The 20,405-nt window shown below is 61.3% G+C and overlaps 1 protein-coding gene across 3 annotated transcripts in view; it reads left to right on the forward strand.

Moving 5' to 3' along the window:
* Positions 1-551: 551 nt before the first annotated feature.
* Positions 552-20,405, forward strand: part of PCDH1 (protocadherin 1) — a 55,079-nt gene continuing 35,225 nt past the window's right edge. The window contains exons 1-4 of one of the 3 annotated variants that reach the window (XM_041417946.1): positions 2,003-2,092; positions 3,212-3,364; positions 9,152-9,966; positions 11,503-13,695. In XM_041417946.1, coding sequence (XP_041273880.1) covers positions 3,301-3,364; positions 9,152-9,966; positions 11,503-13,695 — 3,072 coding nt within the window. In that variant the 5' untranslated portion in view covers positions 2,003-2,092; positions 3,212-3,300. Of the gene's footprint in view, positions 653-2,002; positions 2,093-3,211; positions 3,365-9,151; positions 9,967-11,502; positions 13,696-20,405 lie in introns of those variants that run through there. The other 2 variants (XM_041417939.1, XM_041417933.1) reach the window with 2 other exon arrangements.

Below are 20,405 nucleotides of genomic sequence, written 5' to 3' on the forward strand. Positions count from 1 at the left end.
CCCACCCAGCTCCTTCCCCCGCAAACCTGCAGCCCTCGGTGACGCAGGAGGCGAGCGGAGGAGAAGTTCTTTAATGTGCTCATTTCCTCGCATTTGGGTTTTGAGGATCTTTTTGTTTTTAATTGTAGAAACAAGCGGATTGTCAGAACATCTGTGTTATTAGCATTTGCTGCCCAAATCCGAGCTGCTGCTTCTCCTGCGGAGCCCAGAGCTGATGAGAGAGAGAACAGAGGAGCCTTTGAACTCCTTGCAGCAGACGGCAGCCAGGTTGCTGCGTGTGTGTGTTGGGGAGGGGGTATTTATTCTCTTGTAAGGTTCATTTGCTCTCCGTGTTTCCCTTTCTTCTCGCTTTCCCAGAGATTTAGCTGGATGCTCTTCCCTCTCAGGCTTTGTTCTTCTGACAAGGCCCCACTGGCACCACGAAGCAGCTGCCTCTGTGTGATGCCAGGGCAGCCCAGCATGGGGTACCTGGAGCAGCCCCGCACGGGGGACCTGGAGCTCGGGGCAAGTCAGAGCCTCCAGCAGCAGCTCGGGGGACGGTGGCACTGCCAGCCCTGCAGGGGCTCACGGAATAACTCTGCAGACAGAGCTGCAGCCTGAGGGCTTCTTGTTGCTCAGACTGGCTCTGCTTTCTGGGAACGGTGAAGACAAGGTGAGGATGGGTGACTCATCTGGAGCTGGTACATACACAGGATGGAATTCTTTCCTGTTAGTGTGGTGAGACACAGGTTGCTCAGAGAAGCTGTGGATGCTCCATCCCTGGAAGTGTTTACGGCAAGGTTGGATGGGGCTTGGAGCACCCTTGGATAGTGCAAGGTGTCCCTGCCAGACAAGGGTTGAATAAGATGGTCTTTGAGGTCCTTTCCAACTCAAACCATTCTGGGATTCTACAATAATGCCCAGGAGAAGGAAGTACAGGGAAAGGCAAGCTTCCTGTGTTGTCAGAGGGCAAGGAGCACTCTGGGAGGGGCTTTCAAAGGCAGTGGGGTGGAGGAGGAAGGCAGAGATGGATAAAGCAACCCTGGGATGCCAGGCCAACAGGGACTTGGACATTGTGTCTCCCCAGCTCACCAGGCCATGGGTGCTGCTGGCACTGTGGAGGGCTCTGCCAGGCTGCTCCCCTGGGCTGCACAGAGGTGGTTCCTGATGCCAGGACACTTTTCCCCTGCATTCCTAAAGCCTGGACCTGTCCCTCAGAAACAAGTGTGAGCAGAGGCTGAGGTGACAGTCACGGGTGCCCCACAAATCAGCGGCATCCAGTGATCCATGTACATGCCCAGCTCCTCGGTGCTCCCTGTGCCGCTGTTGATTGACTCGTTGACTGCCCCGTGACTCTTGTGAAACACAAACCTTTGGTCCCCAGCAATCTCTAAAGTTTGCTGTCCCTGCTCCATAGGCAGCCTCAGATCCACGAGGTCACTCCCTCGGTTTCTCCCTTCGCTCCAGCTCTCCGTCCCTCCAAGGAGGGCTGCCAGTTACTGATCCATCAAATCTGCCCTTGTCTCTGGAGAATTTTGTTCCCTCTCCCTGCCCAGCTCATGCTGGATCAGCAGGGCACAGCCTGACAAACCCCACAGCTCCTCTCCCTGCCCCAAAGGTGAGCTGTGACCTTCCCTGGCTTCTCAATTCACATCTTCTGCTAAATTGGCTTCATGTGAATTGACACTCGGAAAAAAAGCCTCGCACACAGACGCGGAGGAGCCGACATCTCTGGAGGAGCAGAAAGTCTGGGAGGAGAGCTGTGCTCGCCAGCCCCCTTTTCCTGCCTAGCGGGATGCAGCCCTGCCACGGCCTGCACTCGGTGGTTGCCGGGGAAAAGCGGGGAGATTTGGGAGAAAAGCACGGCAATTTTGGGGGGAAAACGCGACGATTTAAGGGGTGAAATAGAGCCGGGCTGCTCCGAGCAGGCAGGCGCAGCCTCTAGATGGTGCAGTCATGCAGCCGAGCTGAGCATGTGTGCAGCGAAGGGCGCTGCGCAACAGGTTGGCGTAGCTCAGCGGGGAGACGCGCTCCCATCCTCGCTGCGGCGGAGCGGAAAGGACTTTCCAGCATCCTGGCGAGAAATCCGCGCCGCAACCGGCCCGGAAGGCGGGTGAGGGGCAGCGCCATGGGCTGCGCGACCCTCGGGGGGTGCTGAGGGTTTTGGCAGGGTCGGGCTGCAGCTCCAGCCCCTGGCACGGAGCGCGGCCGCTCCTTGCAGGAGCGCGGAGGCGGCGGAGGCAGCAAGGGAAGGGGCAGCCCTGGAACACGCTGTACCCAGGCCCCCGGGGACTTCGCTTGGCCAGCCGAGGTGCCGGGGTGAGAAGCCAGCTGAGGGAGAACAGCTTGTGAAAGCACCACAAGGGCGCTGGGAGCTCGCGGGTGCTTTTGGGAGCCGCAGGTGCTCCGTGCCTGCTGCGCCCCGACACCCCGCAATAAATAAAGCCGTGATTCACCGAGGTGTGACGGCAGGGCACGGCGGCCACTCCAGCCCCACCGCTGCAGCCAGCAGGGCAGCTCTGCAGCCTGCCCCGCAGCCCTGCTGGGCTGGGGGCCGGGGAGGGGCGGGCACAGCCCCCGCTCAGCTCGGTCGCACGGAGGGACCCTCCCGGCTGCGCTGGCCCGGGTCCCTGGCCCTGTGCAGCGGGGTCGTGGGGCTGTGAAGCGCCGGCTGGAAGAATAAATGAGCGAATTAATTACTAAGAGCACCGAGAGGGGAGTGAGAAGGGAGACCCGAGCCGCACGTGTGCGGGCGCAGAGCGGAGGGGTCCCCGGGGTGAGGGGCTCCGGGAGGCCGCGGGGAGCCCCGTTCTCCACGGGCACGGCGCTGGGCGCGGTGCCGGCAGCCCGGAGCCGGGTGGCTCTGCCCGGCAGCCGCTGCCCGCTCGTCCCGGCAGCCCGGCCGCGCTCGGGATCTGATAAGGAGCCGGAGCTCCACCTCCCCATGGTGGTGGCGGCGAGAGGCGGAGGCAGCGGCGGGCGGGGGGGGGAAGGGGCCGTGCCTGCGCTGCGCTTCCCCTGCACATCCTCACACACACCGAGGGACGGAGGCGGGCACGGACCGAGCTGCCCACCGGGGCTGCCTCCAGCCTGAGCCGCCGCTTCGCCGGAGGAGCCGCAGCCCCGGCACGGGGAGGGGGGCGGTTCCCACGGGACATTTATATTTTTTTGCCCCCCCTCCCCTTTTTTTTTTTTTTTTTTTTTTTTTTTTTTTTTTTTTTTTTTTCCCCAGTAATTTTTTCCATTTGGTTTTCATCCGTGGATAACGCTCGAGAGGAGCCGGGGGGGTGGGGGGAGCGCGGTCCCGGCGGGAAGGAGGCGATGGAGCCGCCGCGGGACCAGCGCGCAGGGACTCGGCACGGAGCGCAGCGCCGACACCATCCAAGTAAGAGCTGCGGCGGGGCCGGGACCCCCGCCCGCTGCCAGGCAGAGCCGCGGGGGGGGTGCGGGATGCCCCGCGCCGGAGCTCGGCGCTGTGCGGGAGCGCGGGGCCGGGCGGCGGCGGGAGCGGCGCTGGCGAGCATTCCGCTCCGAGCATCCCGCATCCCTCCGCTCCGGTCCGCGCCGGGCTGCGCGGAGCTCCGCGGCCGGCGGGGCGGCTCCCTCTTGTCCCCGGTCCCGCCCGGCGCTGCCACTTGTTGTGCGGCGCGGAACGGAGCGGAGCGCGGCCAGCCCCGCGCAGCGCGGCGCGGCGCGGCGCAGGGCGGGCGGAGGTTGCGGGAGGGCGGCTGTGGCGGGGGGTGCGCGTGTTTCGGGGTGTTTATTTTTCCGCGTGGGGGTGGCCCTGGGTGTGTGTCCCTCGTCCAGCGTTGGGTGTGTGCGCCCACGGGGTGCGCGGCTGCGTGGGAACCGCAGAAGTTGCGGGTGAACGGGGAGCCGGCTGGGAGCGGGGCTGTGGGTGAGCGGAGGGGAGCGAGGGGCTGGCAGGAGCGCACGCCGGGGCCGTGGAGGGGTATCCGCGTGGGGTGCTAGTGACACCGGGGTGCGGGGACGCGAGTGGGGTGCGCGTGTCTGTGTGCGGAGCTGTGTGTGTGACGGGTGTGCGTGCGGTGAGTGTGTCAGCCGGCTCCGAGTGTGTCAGCCAGCTCCGAGTATGTCAGCGGGCTCTGAGTGCGTTAGCGGGCTCCGAGTGTGTCGGCCAGCTCCGAGTGTGTCAGCGGGCTCTGAGTGTGTCAGCGGGCTGTGCGTGCCCCGCCGCGGAGGATCCCTGTTTCCCGGTACGCGAGGCTGAGCGCGAAGCCGGTGCCGGCAAAGCGGCTCCCGTGGTTTTGTCACGGGTGTCTGAGTGCGTGTGTCCGTGTGTCTCTGTGCGTGTCTCTGTGCGTGTGCGCGGGGCTGGCGGAGGCGCCTGGGGCTCCGCTCCCCTCCGTGCCCACAGCCGGAGCCGGCGGCTGCCGAAGCCTCAGCCCGGGCAGCGCCGCGGGGACCGGGGAGCCTCGGCCGCGGCGGCCGGCAGCGGAGCCCGGCCTCCATCCTCCCTCCCAGCCGCCGCAGCCGGCAGCAGCGGCTCCCGCGGCGCGCTGCGAGGCCGGGGGGAACCCTTTCCCCCTTCCCCAAGGTCCCCCCAACCCTCCCGGCTGCATCCCCGGAGCAGAGCCGCTCCCGCTGTGCCCGGCTCCCAGCGGCCCTGCCAGGGTGTTTCAGGCCCGCGACATTTTTGTCTTCCCCCAGGGCCCCTCTCCAGCCGGGGTGGAGGGTGGGATGGTTGCGGCAGGGGACAGGAGCCCGGAGTGGCGGTGGGTCACCCACGGCTGGAATGATGGGGGTGCCACTCCAGGGAGGCTCTGACAGGTCTCTGCCTCGTTGGCTGCCAGATTTGGAAGAGATGTGGAGAAGGCAGAAGAGGAGGGAGGGCCCTGGGCTTTGCCGGCTTTTCATCACTGCCCAGCTCCTCAGGGATGATTTTGGGGTGATCCTCTTGCCAGGCCAGTGGGGTTCCTCCTCGCGGGGTGCTCTGGCTCCCCGCGCTCGGGCCCAGCCTGCAGAAACGCCGAGCAGCCGCAGTGGCAGCCAGAGCTGGAGCAAATCCTGGGACGTGCAACGGAATACCCAGGATTCAGCCCATCCGTGCCTTCGGCGCAGGACTGACCATCAGCGGCCGTTTTCCCGGCTAGCACGATCCCTGATCTCCGCGTGGAGCTGGGATGAGCCGTTTGCTGCTTACTGGGATGTCGCTCCAGCTCCGGGCGTCGGAGCAGGGCTGGGGGAGCGTGGAGGGGGGATTAGCACTTGTGTGCTCAGTGCAGGGTTTGGACAGACCTGTGAGCCGTGGCTCCGAGCCACGCAATCAGCCGCTGGAAGCGAGGAGAGGCCGGACTTTGGTGCCCATTCCCGAAGCTGTGCTGCCTCCCGTGGAACAGGGCCAGCGGGCTGTGGGAATCACAGGGAGCACAGGCTTGTTCAAGCAGTTGCTTAAATTCGCGGTGCTTTATAACCTCTCTCTCATTAAGGCTTGTTTTTTTTTTTGGTGGGGATGGCTGAATTCTGTCGGATTTTGCATGCCACTGTCCTCTGAGAGCTTCCCAGTCATGCATTAAGCAGCGTGACTAACGCCTCTCTCATGTGGTTCAGTCTTTCTCACACACTCCCCGTAGGGAGAATTGTGTGTGCGGAGGAATAGTTGTTTTGGGAGGGGCTTTTATTTTTAAGTGCTCTGTGCTTTGCCAGCAGGTTGGAAAAAGGTGCCTGGCACTAGAGAAGAAAGTGTGGGATGGTCCTTAGATCCCATGGGAAAATAGCCTGGTGCCTTGGACTGGCCCCTGGGAAGCCTGTGTCTCCTGCACAGACGTGCTTGTGAAGACTTCCTCCTCCTCCTCCTCCTCCTCCTCACGCCCAGCTCTGGGCTCTCGTGTCTTCACCGTGTCATTCACACCCCTGGGTGCCGAGCAGGATTCCTGACCCTACTGATTCCTTATCCTGCCGAGCCCAGGGCCCCTCGTGCCTTCCAGCACTGTCCCTCAGGTTCTCAGGCCCTCTCCTCCTCGCACCTCCCTGCTCTGCAGGGTGCCTTCCTTCACCTGCAGGAATGGGGCTTGGGCTCAGATTCCAGCCCTGATTTTGGGGCAGAAATCCTGGGTGCTGGGCACCTTTGGGTGACACCCTTCCTCCTCCTGGCTGGCACAGAGCTCCTGGTGTTTCCAGCTTCTGGGCCCTCCCTCCCAGATCGCTCAGCCATGTGAGGCATCAGCACTGCCTTGAGACTTTCCCTGCGATCTTTCACCTCGCACCAGGGCTTAGTCAGGACGTGGCTACGTCACCTGCAGGCAGGCCCAGCCCCGTGCAAACAGCCCAGCGGCGGGCACAGTGCCTCTCCCAGCTCGGGCATCCTCCAGGAGCCCTTTCCCAACAGCTGGAGCTGCCCATCTTCCCTGTCCTCACTCACGGCCATCCCCAACGGGAGCGCAGGGCTGGCAGACCTCGGGGCAGGCTCACCCCGTGGAGGCAGCTGGGTGAGGGGGGTCTGGTGTGAGCGCACCGGGGGGGGGTGGCAGACACGAGCATGACCCAGGTGCCGGTGCCCCCGCACGGGTGACATCACACACATCCACAGGCAGCGGTGCCAGGGGCATGCGCACACGCGGGCACACGCGTTGTGTGCGGCACACACACGTGCAGGAGCGCGAGCTCACACCTGGGGCACGGGCCCAGAGCGGGCAGGGATGTGCTCCTTGCCCCGAGTGACACAGCTGCACACCCTGCCAGGGCACAGGTGTGATTGTTTGCCTTTATCTATGCACACACAGCTGTGCTCCAGGCAGGTGCACACCTCTGGAACGCTCACAGTGCACACCCAGCACAGACACACACACGTGTTTGCACACACTGCCTATGCTGATGCAAAAATCTGTTGTGTTTCTGCTTGGCTCCTGACCTCCTCCATCCTCAGCCCAGTCCAGGGATGGAAGATGTCCTGCTCTCTCTCCTCATCCCTTCCTCCTGGAGTCACACATCCCAGCACTGGTGGGGGCGGCTCTGCACGGCCTCAGCCAGCTGGGGATAGCTCTGCTCTGCACAAAGGAAGGGGCAGGACAAGGGAGCAGAGGCAAGCTTGGCTTCAGGGCCACCCTCTCCTCTCCAGGCACGGAGGTGTGTTTTCACTGCAGAGGCAGCACTCATCTCGTCCATGTCCCCATGTCCATGGGGAAGCAGAGGGGTGGGGGGACCAGGAGCTGTTGGCTTGTGGGAAGTACCAAGGAGGACAGTGCAGGATGTTCCACTTGCTAACAATCCGTGCCATGACAGGCTAACCAGGAACTGGGCACTTGCAGCATGGCACCACAGAGCGGGATGGTGAGGGAGCGCTTGCCCATGGAGCGTTTGTTTGTCCTTGGTCGCAGAGTGTGGAGAGAGGGAGTGATGGGAGCAGTGAGAGCAGGGTAATGTTGTGGGGCCTTGGCAGATGTTTGTGCCTGTTAATTTTAGGGCACCAGGTCCCTGTGTTTTTGGATGCCAGTGAGCTGCATTGAACCACTTTATGCTAACAGCTCAGCAGAAGCTCCTGGAACCTAGAGGAGGAAAAAGTGTTCCCAGAATGGAGCAGGAAAGCTGGTGGTCAAGCACAGCACCAGACAGGGGGGCTTGGTGGCAGGGCATGTGGCTTGTCACAGGAGGGGACAGTCTGTGGGGTTGGCATGGCCTAGGCAGTGTGTGGGCATAGGGAAGAGGTGACAGTGGCGGGGGCAGCGGTGCAGGGGTGCAGCAGTGCAGGGGTGTCTCTGCAATGCAGGGGGGCAGTGCTCCCGGCACCGCGGCTGCAGCAGAGGAGTGGGCACCGGCACGGAGTGGGCACCCAGTGCGTGCCATGTCCCAGACTGGAGTGGGAGGGAATGGGAAGGAACAGTGTGTCTGCAGCGAGGAAGGGAACAGGAGCTGCTGGCGCAGGGTGTGGGGTTGCCTAGTGACTGTGCAGCGAGGGGGATGCTGTGCTGCCGTTGCAGTGCGCTGGGGCTGGGCACTGCTGGGGCTGCCTGGGGTTTCCTGCACTGCAGCACAGCCTGGGCAGGGACCTGGTGTCCTCTGACTGCCGGGGCACCGGGGGTGGCAGTGCTCCACAGGCAGGGCAGGAGGGATGATGCTCAGGGCCCCTGTATCCCTGCAGTGCCGGGTGGGTGGTGCCTCTGTACCTGGCAGTGCAAGGCTGGCAGTGCCATTGTGCTGGCAGTGCAGCAAGGGCAGTGCTGCTCTGTTCCTGCCACAGCAGTGCCCTGTGTCCCTGAAGTGCTGGAGGGGTGGCAGCCCTGCATCTCCAAAGCGCCCCATGGCCCTGCAGTGCCCTGCAGCCCTGCAGTGCTGGACAGGCGGCATCCCTGGAGCACCTCGTGTTCCTGCAGTGCTGGATGGGTGGCAGTCCTGCATTCCTGCTGTGTCCGGTGTCCCCAAAGTGATGGCTGCTGCTGTTCCTGCAGTGCAGGCAGTGATGGATGGGAGGGAGCTGTATGCTGGCAGTGCACTGTGTCCCTGCAGTGCTGGGTGCATGGCAGCCCTGCATCCCTGCAGTGCCCTGTGTCCCTGGGTGGGTGTCAGTCCTCTATCCTTTCCATGTCCCATGTCCCTGCAGTGGCGGATGGGCATCAGCAGTGACATCCCCGCAGTGCTGGATGGGTGTCAGCCCCACATCCTTGCAGGACCGGATGGGTGTCAGTCCCATATTCCCACAGAACAGGCAGAACTCCCCATTTGGTGCTCCCGTTTCTGCAGTGCTGGCAGCTGCGTGCAGTGCCCGTGTGTCCCTGCCGTGCGTGGCAGGCAGTGCCCCTGCACTGGTGGCACACAATGCTCCTGTGTTTGGGTGGTGAGAAGCTGTCTCAGAGTCTGGCCGGCTCCCATCGGGTTGTTGGCAGCAGGCTGCCTGCAGTCCACCCTGTTAGTGTGCCTCGTTGGGTCTAATTACAGTTGGTGTGGTGACGAAGAGGGTGGACAGTGGCAGGAGTGGCTTCCTGCAAGTGGCAAGGCTGAGGTTTCAATGACAGGGTTACTCACTCCAGCAGGGCGTTGCAGGAACTTTGCAAGCTGGGACGGGTCTTTCAGGGCACTGGAGGCTGCCAGGAGCTGGCCCCAGCAGCCCCTTCCCTTTGGGAGCTGTGCCAGGACCATGTGCAGTCCCACATGGCGCAGTGGGGTAAGCCAGGGAAGTGGGCTGGTGGCTAACCTCCGGTGTCTGTGTCTCCTCCAGCTCCCCTGCAGCGCAGGATGAACCCGCTGGCGTCCTGCCTGGGCTTGTGGCTCCTCTGCCAGCTCCCCGCCCTGGCCTCGGGGACACGTGCGGTCTACAAAGTGCAGGAGGAACAACCCCCCAACAGCCTCATAGGGAGCCTGGCCTCCGACTACGGCTTACCGGACATGGGGCACCTCTACAAGCTGGAAGTGGGGGCCCCATACCTCCGTGTGGATGGCAAGACTGGGGACATCTACACCACAGAGACCTCCATTGACCGGGAGAGCCTGCGGGAGTGCCAGCACCTCCTGCCTGGAGACCCCTGCTTCCTGGAGTTCGAGGTGTCCATCACTAACCTGAACGCCAACAGCAGCCCTCGCCTGCTTGAGGGGCAGATCGAGGTGCTCGATATCAATGACAACACCCCCAACTTCGCCTCGCCCGTCCTCACCCTCTCCATCCCTGAAAACACCAATGTCGGGACGCTCTTCCCCATCCCCCTGGCCATGGACCGGGACTCGGGCCCCAATGGCGTTGCCTCCTACGAGCTGATGGCTGGTCCGGAGGCGCAGGAGCTCTTTGGGCTGCAGGTGGCTGAGGACCAGGATGAGAAACAGCCTCAGCTGATTGTCATGGGGAACCTGGACCGGGAGCAGTGGGACTCCTACGATCTGACCATCAAGGTGCAGGATGGGGGAAACCCACCTCGGGCAAGCAGTGCCCTGCTCCGCATCACCATCCTGGACATGAACGACAACGCACCCAAGTTCGAGAAGGCCCTGTATGAGGCAGAGCTCTCTGAAAACAGCCCTGTGGGGCACTCCGTCCTCCAGGTGAGTGCACAGGACACTTCTCCTCACCATTTCCCCTCCTGCCTGGCTTCAGGGACAGCCACAGGAGCATCAACATGGTCATGGTTCCTCCAGGGAGGAGGGAGGGTTGGATGGCGGAGCTTGGAGTGTCACCTAAGGCCAGCAGGCAGGCAGGTCCCTGGGATAGCACACCTGCTCAAGCGAGGTTGGAGAGGATGTGCAGGAAGGCACAGCTGGAGTGGGGCTGCAGGACTGGGCTGAGGGGCAGCAGCAGAGCTCTAGGGAGCAGGATTCCGGGTTACTGGGAGGGCTGGGACCTGAGGGCCACTGGGAGCCTGGCTTGGGGCCAGCGCGGTCTCAGTGCTGCCCGCAGACAAGACATAGACCCTTTCATAAGTTGCATTCCCTTGGCGGCTCCATGGAAACTCAGGAGGTGGGGACAGGGAGCATCCCTGCTGCCCGTGCACAGGGCTGGCCACAGCTCTGGAGGTGCCCTGCTGTCTGCAGGGAGCGGGGGCTCTGCCTCGTCTCAGGCAGCACTGCAAACTGGCCCGGAGAGCCCAGGGGGCTGGATCGTGGTGGATTTGGCTTGGAGGGGGCATTGAGATGATAGTAGTCGACATCTGTTTATCTGCAGCTGCCATCTTAATAAGCGGAGCGCGGCCAGCTCTCATCTGCCTGCTAATTCTGATGTGAATTTTTTAAGAATTCATTTTTCACTGTTAAGAGAATGGGAGTTGGAAGCAGATAAGGGAGCTGCATGGCCGGGAGGAGAATGGGCTGAGATGCCGCTGCTGCCATTGCTCAGCTTTTATCTTTCAGGGGGAAAATGACTTCCGCCTGTTTTGTGAGTGGAGGTAAAAGGTGGAATTTACATTTAACAACTTTCGTTCTCCATCCAAATCTGCTGAGCAAGATAACGGTGGAGCAGCAAATGGTGCAGAGAAGAGGCTGCTCAGAGAGCCGATTAGGGAGGCAAATGTTAGACAAACCTCATCTTCTTTAGAAAGCAAATAATAGGCGTAGAGGCAGGTTTATGGGGATGCAGGGCTCCTGGCGGGCGGGCAGGGATGGACGGTGCTGTGCAGGGCTCAGGCAGCCCCAATCCCTGTGTGGCTGCATCCCCAGATGCTGCGATGGAGCTGCTGCAGCTCCACACATGGTTGCCTCCCTCCTTGCCTTCACCTGAGCCAGGCAGCTGCTCCAGCCCCTCCTTGGAGGCACAGCTGGAGCTGTCCCTCCCTGCTGCTGGCTGGGTCTCAGCGCACGGTTCCATGGTTCCAGAGGATTCCCTGCGTGCCGGAGCTGGCTGGGAGGGGAGCGCAGCCAACCGGCCCAGCCGGTTTCTCCAGAAGAGCGAGGCAAAGCCTCCGTGCCTGAGGGTGGCTCCCAGCTGCTCTGCCGGTCCCAGGCTCTTTGCCCCACAGTCCTTGGCCCCAGAAGAGGAAATCCTGGTTTTTCCCCCCGGCTGTCCTCAGGGAAGGCCACGGCGGTTTGCGGAGAGGCTCACTCTGCCGTGCCCTTGTCCTGCTCACTGCTTGTCCCTCTGTCCCCTAGGTGAAAGCCAACGATTCGGACCAGGGCGCCAATGCTGAGATCGACTACTCCTTCCACCAGGCCTCAGACATGGTGCGGCGGCTGCTGCGCCTGGACCGCGCCACGGGGCTCATCACCGTGCAGGGCCCCATCGACCGCGAGGACATCGGCACCCTCAAGTTCTCCGTCATGGCCAAGGACAAGGGTGCCAACCCCAAGAGCGCCCGCACGCAGGTGGTGGTCACCATCAAGGACATGAATGATAACGCACCCTCCATAGAGATCCGGGGCATAGGGTTGGTCACCCACCAGGATGGCATGGCCAACATCTCGGAGGACGTGCCAGTAGAGACAGCAGTGGCTCTGGTGCAGGTGTCTGACCGAGATGAGGGTGAAAACGCTGTGGTGACCTGTGTGGTGGCCGGTGACGTCCCATTCCAGCTGCGCCAGGCCAGTGAGACAGGGAGTGACAGCAAGAAGAAATACTTCCTGCAGACCACCACGCCGTTGGACTATGAGTCAGTGAAGGAGTACACGATTGAGATTGTGGCTGTGGACTCGGGGAACCCGCCCCTCTCCAGCACCAACTCCTTGAAGGTGCAGGTGATGGACGTCAATGACAATGCCCCTGTCTTCAGCCAGAGCTTCACTGAGGTGGCCTTCCCTGAGAACAATGAGCCCGATGAGCTGGTCATGGAGGTGAGTGCCACTGACGCTGACAGCGGCTCCAACGCCAAGCTGGTTTATTCCCTGGTGACAGACCCCTCCTCCAAGGGCTCCTTCACCATTGACCCTGACTCCGGGGAGATCCGGGTGAAGGCGGTGCTGGACCGAGAGCAGAGGGAACGCTATGAGTTCTTGGTGGTGGCGGAAGATAAGGGCAGCCCCAGCAAGCAGGGTACAGCATCTGTGGCCATCAACGTCATGGACAGGAATGACAACGACCCCAAGTTCATGCTGAGTGGCTACAACTTCTCAGTGATGGAGAACATGCCACCCCTCAGCCCTGTGGGCATGGTGACAGTCATTGATGCTGACAAAGGAGAAAATGCCCGGATCCAGCTGTCGGTGGAGCAAGACAACGGGGATTTTGTCATACAAAATGGCACTGGCACCATCCTCTCCAGCATCTCTTTTGACCGGGAGCAGCAGAGTACCTACACCTTCCGACTCAAGGCGGTGGATGGTGGGGATCCCCCCAGGTCTGCCTATGTGGGGGTGACTATCAACGTCTTGGATGAGAATGACAATGCCCCCTTCATCACTTCCCCTTCCAACGCCACCTACAAGCACATCCTGCCCCACACCAGCCCCGGCCAGCAGGTGAGCAAGGTCAAGGCAGAGGACATCGACTCGGGCATCAATGCTGAGCTGATCTACAGCATCACAGGAGGAAACCCCTTCGAGCTCTTCCAGATCTCCCCGCAGAGCGGAGACATCACTCTGGAGAAGGAGATCCTGCGCAAGCACCACGGCCTGCACCGCCTGGTCGTGCGCGTCAATGACAAGGGCAAGCCCTCGCGGCACGGCACGGCTCTGGTGCACTTCTACGTCAACGAGACACTGGCCAACCGCACGCTGCTGGACACGCTGGTGGGGCACAGCCTGGACACCCCGCTGGACATCGACATCGCCGGCGACCCTGAGTACGAGCGCAGCAAGCAGCGGAGCAACATCCTCTTCGGGGTCATCGCCGGCATCGTGGCTGTCACCCTGGTCATCGTGCTGGTGGTCCTGGTGCGTTACTGCCGGCAGCGCGAGGCCAAGAGCGGCTACCAGGCGGGCAAGAAGGAGACCAAGGACCTGTATGCACCCAAGCAAGCCAGCAAGAGCGGGAAGAGCAAGAACAAGGTGAAGAAGAGCAAGTCTCCCAAGCCACCCAAGCCCACAGAGGATGAGGAGGAGACGGGGCTGCAGAAATCACTCAAGTTCAACCTCATGAATGACTCTGTCAGTGACAGCCCCCGGATCCACCTGCCCCTGAACTACCCTCCGGGCAGCCCGGACCTGGGCCGCCACTACCGCTCCAACTCACCGCTGCCCTCCATCCAGCTGCAGCCTCAGTCACCCTCTGCCTCCAAGAAGCACCAAGTGGTGCAGGACCTGCCGGCCACCAACACCTTTGTTGGCACCGGGGACAACAACTCGACGGGCTCCGAGCAGTACTCGGACTACAGCTACCGCACCAACCCCCAGAAATACACCAACAAGCAGGTAGGAGAGCTCATCCTGAGGCCGGCAGCGGCGCCCCCGCTGCACCGGGGAGCCATCTGGACAGAGGTGTGGGAGTGAGCGTGGACTGGCCCCCAGCCCTGCATGTGTGGCCCAGGGTCTGGTGTTGGACTACCTTGGAGCCGAGCCTCAGAGCCTGGGCGTGGTGCAGGGAGGGGATGGGGATGATGTGGGGAAGGCCAAAAACTGTCCGAGTCCTTATCAGAGCACCCGGGGCTGGGTCCTGGTGGCGCTGCCTGGGTGATGGTGACGCGAAGGGCACTGCATGCGTGTGGCTCTGCATGTGGGGCTCCGGGCAGGGAATGCCACCCACCTGCGTCCCCTTTGGGGACCACTCTAAGAGCACGAAGGAAGGCGATGCCCACCCTCCCACCCCTCCCTCTGCTTGGGCTGGCTCATGGGGAGGAGGGACTGGTCCTGCTCCTGCCACAGCTGGGCTCCAGCCCTGCCCTGCTCCAGGGAGCAGTTGGAAGGCTCTGGCTTCACTGTTGCCAGCCTAGCTCTGCTGGTGCAGCAGAGCATGCCACCATCCCTGCGCCAGGGTGCCTCAAAGGGAGCTCTGCACCCACTGTGGCTGCCCAGGCAGGTGGGGCTGGGTGGAGGAGCAAAGCTCTGCCTTTTTCTCAGGCTCAGGCTCCTGCTTCCCCCAGGCTCGGGCCCTCTGCCACAGCCGGCGCGGTGAAATCTGGGCTTCCCATAGCATGAGCACTGGGCCTGGAGCTGTGGCTCTGCAGGTGATGGTCCGCAGATCCTGGTGGCACAGGAATGGCCTGTCCATGTGGCAGGGCTGGTGCTGTGCTGGGGGCTGGGGGAGAGGGGCACTGAGGTCTCTGCTGCGGTCGGGTCACTGCTCTTGGTGTTGCCGGGGGGTTTTCTGCGTGTGGGGCAGGGTGGAGGCAGGTCTTGGCTGCTCGCTGGTGTGCACTGGAGCTTAGAGCTGAGCCACGAGATCGTGGGCCGAGTGTGGAGCTTGCAGGACCCTCTTTCTTGGGCTGTCTGGCCACTTAGGAGCTTGCACCACATTTCTGCTTTGGCACATCTGTCCTTAACCAGCCAGGGAGGGAGAGCGGGTGCGAGTGCCTGTGGCTTTGTCTTCGTCCTGGGCCCCATGGGTGAGGACCACCCACTCCCCCCGTGCTGTACCCCCCGTGCCCCATGAGACCCCTGCCCCCTTCTTTGTACCCCAGTGAGCGGCAGGCTGGGCTCCTGCCGTGGGGCTGAGCTCAGCTTCCCTGTTGGATTTGACTTCAATAAAGTTTTCTATTTTTGACCGGTTGTGCCTTATTGTCCCTGCTGCCCCTGAGAAGGCTCTCCCAGCAATTTCCCAGGCATATTTTCCATGTCCTTGGCTACTGGAGCACTCAGACCCTGTGGAGGCCAGAAGTGATGCTCACATGAGCTGGCCATCTCCACAAACCCTCCACCACATCCCAGTGTGGTCAGCCCAGAGGCCTCATGGTGCTGACCCTTCATCCCCAGGTTGACAATATCCCATATCTAGTCACTACCTGGCCCTCTGAAGATGTCCCTTCAGGACAGGGTTCCCAACAGCTGCACACACACACAGACACACACACACAGACACACACACACACCTTTGTGGATGCGGTCGCAGTCTGAGCCACAGCCCAGCCCACCCAGCTTCCATTTCACTTCACACCAACGTCCTCCCTCAAAGCTTCTTCTTGTTGATCCCCACATCCTCTTGAGCCACACCCATGTCCCACAGCCAGAGCGTGGCGGAGCAGATCCCTGTGCCTGGCTAGCCTGACCCAAATCCCGCTGGCGCGGGCTGGCAGCAGCCAGCTCCCGCCCGCCGCAGTGCTGCAATGAGGGCGCACATGGTTGCAGATGGAGCCTCGGCGTGTCAGCAGCGCCCAGATCCCAACACTCCCCCACCCTGGGAGGTGATGGGAAGGAGAGATCCTCTCAGGAAGGCTTGCTGGAGCCAGGTGGTCCTGCTTCCCACGCAGATGGATCTGCCCTGTATGGGATCTCCTGGCGGGATGGATGGGGATGATGCCAATGCCATGGGGCTCACTCAGAGTCTTGTCTCCAGCTGTTTGGAGAAAAGATGGACCCTGGTAGGCAGGAACAGTCCCAACACCCCTCTCCCACCATCCCACTATCCCATCTCAGGGCCCCCCTCCCTGGCCACCCGTTCCTGTTTCTCCTGGTTTTTCTTCCAAACTGGGGCACCCATCCCTGCTCCTGTCACACCAGTTCACCTCTTCCTCAGGGCTTCCAGTGGCCTCACCAGCCTGCTGGGGCTGAGGAGCTCTGGCGCTGGGAGAGATTAGATCAGCCGGGGAAACCAGTGGTTCTGGCTTCGGTGGTTTGAGCCCTGTGCCAGCCTTGGCTCTCACAGCCTCCTCGTTTGTTTTGCTAACAGCATAAGGTTTTATCTTGAACCATCCAGGAAGTGTCTGGGCCTCCTGGGCAGGCAGGGCTGGGACCCGCAGGGAGATGCGATGGCTGCAGAGGAGGAAAGGAGACACCAGCAACCACCTCAATAACTGCTCCCCGCAGGGCTGGGCCGGGCAGTCTGGGGGCTTGGCTCAGCCCTGCTATCTGCTTCCCTTTGGGAACTTTCTGAGAGAAGTTTCCCTTCCTTCCTCGTCCTCAGTAGCTCTTTGATGAACCTGGGGTGAGAACTCAGGCGCTGGCATGGGGAGCGGCTCTTTCTTCTGCCTGGCTCCCAGGCTCCATCCCTTTTTTACTGGGAGGGGATATTCTACATCCTTTCCCAAAAGCTGCCCCGGGTCCTTACAGCCCCCCACCACCCGGGAAGGCAGCTGGAGTGGTGTGAACTTGGGCGAGCTCAGCAGAGGTTCCTGCACCTGCCCGCGGGCTCGCAGCGCGGTGCAGCATTAATTACTCTCTGTGGGAGGGGAGGAGAGGAATATTGTAGCTGTAATGGACAGAAATGAAATTGTCTTGTTTGAGAATTTAGCTCAGAGTCTCCCATAAATTGCAGGTTTAGGTGCTGGCAGATGTCTGGGAAAGTCTCCCACTGTCCTGGGTCAATGGGTTTTCTCAAGGTCGTTCACGTGGAATGAGCTGATAAATGGATCCAGCAAGGAGCTGCAGATGGAGCTGAGGGTTCATGGGGGACCTGCCCTGCTTTCCCCCAGTTTCAGAGAGAAGCTGTGCTGGGAGCAGTTCCTCCACACTGTGAATCAGCTCCTGCTGCTGGGATCAGCTGGGCTTTGGTCAGATTTTGCTCTGCTGGGCTGAGATCGAATGAGGGAAGTGTCGTGAAGGGCTGCAGATCCCTGGATCTGCTGGGAAGAGTGGCTGTGTCAAAGCACAGCAGCTTCTGAGCATCAGTGGGGAGCTGGGGGAGCACAGGACAGGGTGGGGAGTGGGCAGTGCACCGTGCTGGAGCATTGGTGAGGATGCTGAGGCCACCACGGGTGAGGCAGGAAGGTGCGGTGACTCCTGGTGCATCTGTGCTGGGGTCTTGGGTTGATGAGTGACAGCACAGAGGGGTATTTGGGACCTCAAAATGAGGAGCTTCAGTCACGGGAGAAGAGCAACCCCTGGTACAGGCTGGATGTTCAGGCAGCCGCAGCGTGGGTGTGCGCAGGCTGTGCTGCGGGGGGAGGTGACAGCGGGGTGTACAGAGCCCATGCCCCTGCACGTGGGAGGTGACAGCGGGGTGCTCACTGCCAGCACCCTGTGGAGGTGGCACAGAGGGGAGTGTGGTCTCGATGACAAGGGGGGCAGGGACACACACACAGGCTGGATAGGGGATGTGGGGCATGCAGCCGGAGTCTCCCCTGGGGGGAAGGTGGCACAGGGCAGTGTACAGGCCCTGTCCCCAAGGAGGCAGTGGGGATTGTGCAGCCTGGACTGCAGTAGGAGGTGGCACAGGGGGTGCACAGGCTGTGCTGTGTGGAGGGTGGCAGTGGGATGGACACAGTGACAGCAGGTGACAGCAGGGTGGGCAGCCTTGGCCAGGTGACAACTCTGACAGGTAGGCAGTGTCTGCAAGGGGACAGTGGCACTTGCTGTCCCTAACAGATTAGGGAGATCATCAGGTTTCTCCTGCATGGCAGTCCCTGGCCCTACCAGTGCTGGGGACCTCGTCCTTTCTCCCTTTAAGACTCACCCACCCTGTGCTCCTTGCCTGGGGCTCCTCACATGGGGCTGGATGACAGCACTGCCCTGTTCCCGTCTTGCCATTCCTCCCTGCTTCTCATTCCTCCCTGCCCTCCTCTTCCTCTCCCTCCTCACAGTCTCAGCCTCTCCCCTGCCTGATGCCCTTGGAGCCAGCACTGGCCTTTCCTAGCTTGGATCTAGGGAACTCCTCCTTTTTCCCCCCCAAATCTTCCCACTTCTTTCACAACTGTGTCTTCTCCTCTCCACCCTCTCTCCTGATCTCTCCCTTCTCCCTGGCTTTCCCCAGTCTCTGCTGACCATGCTGGCCCCAGTACAGAGGGATGCTGAGCCCTCCCAGTGCAGGGCTGAGCCCCTGGCTGGCTCTGCCGGCCGAGCTGTGGATCCTGGGGGATGAAAGCCCTGGCTGTGTGTGCAGCCGCCCGCTCCAAGCCTCCCTGATTGATATTCCCAGCACTGCTCTGCCCGCTCGGCTGGGCTCTCAGCTGCAGTGCTGTTCCCTGGAGCGGGGCCCAGCCCTGCAGGCTGCTTCACCCGACACCCAAATCCTGGGGCAGAACCCAGGGCTGTGGCAGGGTGTGTCCCCGTGGTCCCTGTGTGTCCCCATGGTCCCTGCGTGTCCCCAGGCACTCAGTGGTCCCTCAGCCCACAGAGCACCCAGAGGTGTGGATGGGATGAAGCACAGAGAGTGGGATGCAGCAAGAGGAGATGGAGGGTGGGGTGTTCCCAGGTGAGGACAGAGCTGGGATGTTCTGGGATGTTCTGGGATGGGATGGAAGGAGGTTGGAGTAATGAGAGGGTGCAGGATGTAGGACAGGCTAGGGAGGTTGTTGTGGAGGGAACAAGGGTTAAGGAATGCCTGGAGCAAAGGGCACAGAGTGGCTGGAATTGTGTCAGGGCTAGGGAGGGAAGCCCTGGGAGCCATGGGACAACAGCAAAGGGGTGGCTGCTGTGCTCTGGTGGCCAGCTGGGACCCCCAGAGTGAATTCCCCTGTGTGGGGCTGTGGCAGGGCAGGTCCAAAAGAGCCCCTTCATGGTTTGTGGGGTGTTGGACACTTAGCACCCGTGGTGCCCTGGCAAACCTCCCGCTGGTTGGTACATCCTTTGGAATGCTGAGCGCTGTGCCAGGCCCAAATCACGTTCCTGCCCCTCCGCCCTCATCCCCACACACCCCTCTGAGAGCACCTGCCAGGAGCCCTGGGCACGGCCCATCCCCAGGGCACGGCTGTGCTGCCATTGCACAACCCAGCTCTGCTCCTGGCAGAAACCAAGATGGTCAGTGGGGATTATTCCAAAAGAAGCTCTTCCTGCAGTGCCCTGATCCTTCAGCACCCCAGGAAGCACAGACAGCTCAGCTGGGGCACAGGAAAGTTCAACAGGGGTGAGGAGATCACCCCTGGCATCTTGGTGCCCCTTTTCTTGTCACCTCTGACTGTGGCTGCAGTGTCCATCAGTCCAGCCTGGGTGAAGCTCAGCCCTGGCTTTCCCTCTGGAGTCAGACCTGCAATTCAGCCTCACTCAGCTTCCTCCCAACAGGTCCTTCACTGACCTTGCCTTTTGTCCTGACCCTTTGTGTACTTCAAGGAAAGCTACAAAAAAGATGGCGAGAGATTTTACACAGGCAGAGAATGATAGGACAACGGGATCTCTCTGAAACTAAAAGAGGAGATTTAAATGGGATATTGTGAAGGGATTCTTCCCTGTGAGGGTGGGCAGGCCCTGGAACAGATTTCCCAGAGAAGCTGTGGCTGCCCCTGGATCCCTGGCAGTGTCCCAGACCAGGCTGGACAGGGCTTGGAGCAGCCTGGGATGGTGGAAGGTGTGCCTGCCATGGCAGGGGGTGGAATGAGATGGACTTTTAAGGTTCCTTCCAACTCAAACCATTCCATGGTTCTATTCTCTGACTTTCTGAACTTTTATGGAGTTCTCTGCACACTTGAGTACCTGGTTTCCACATCCTATCTGTAGTAAAGGCTTCTTTTCTGAGTGTGATTCCCAACCCAACCCTCTGGAGAGGAAGAGGAGGTTGGTCAGAGGACCAGAAAGAAAACAACTCCCCCAGATCCCTTAAAAAACATTCCTGCTTGTTTTGCATCAATGCCTTGTGTGGTGGAAGCTGTTTACTGCCTCAGCCCTTCAGCTGCTTGCAGGGAAGCGTGGGTGGGTTTGTGGTGGGAGCGTGGGTTGTGACCTGCCAGGAGAGCAGGAGAAAGCTCCACCACCTCATTATTTCCATCCTTCTGGCACTCACAGCCAGGCTTCGTGGGTCCTGCCCAGAGATCCCTGAAGATGCCCCTTTCCCAGGATGTAAACATCCTTCTGAGCACCTCCTGGCTTGCAAAATACCCCTCTGATCTCCTATCTGCACATGGCACAGGGATCCTGGCACGTTCCATCAAAGCTGGGAGCCATCCTTTGGGGAGGGCAGCGATCCCACCTCTCTCCCTGGGAGCTGATCCCGCACCAGAGCTGTCAGAGCAGCCTGCCCTGATTCAGCTCCTCGGAGACATCTTGAAAGGCCCAAGCAACCTGAAAGCCTGCAGCTATTTCTCTCCCACGTGGCCTGGTTT

This window comes from Onychostruthus taczanowskii, unplaced genomic scaffold, assembly GCF_017590055.1.
Source record: "Onychostruthus taczanowskii isolate IOZ18803 unplaced genomic scaffold, ASM1759005v1 scaffold107, whole genome shotgun sequence".
NCBI classification, from domain to species: domain Eukaryota; kingdom Metazoa; phylum Chordata; class Aves; order Passeriformes; family Passeridae; genus Onychostruthus; species Onychostruthus taczanowskii.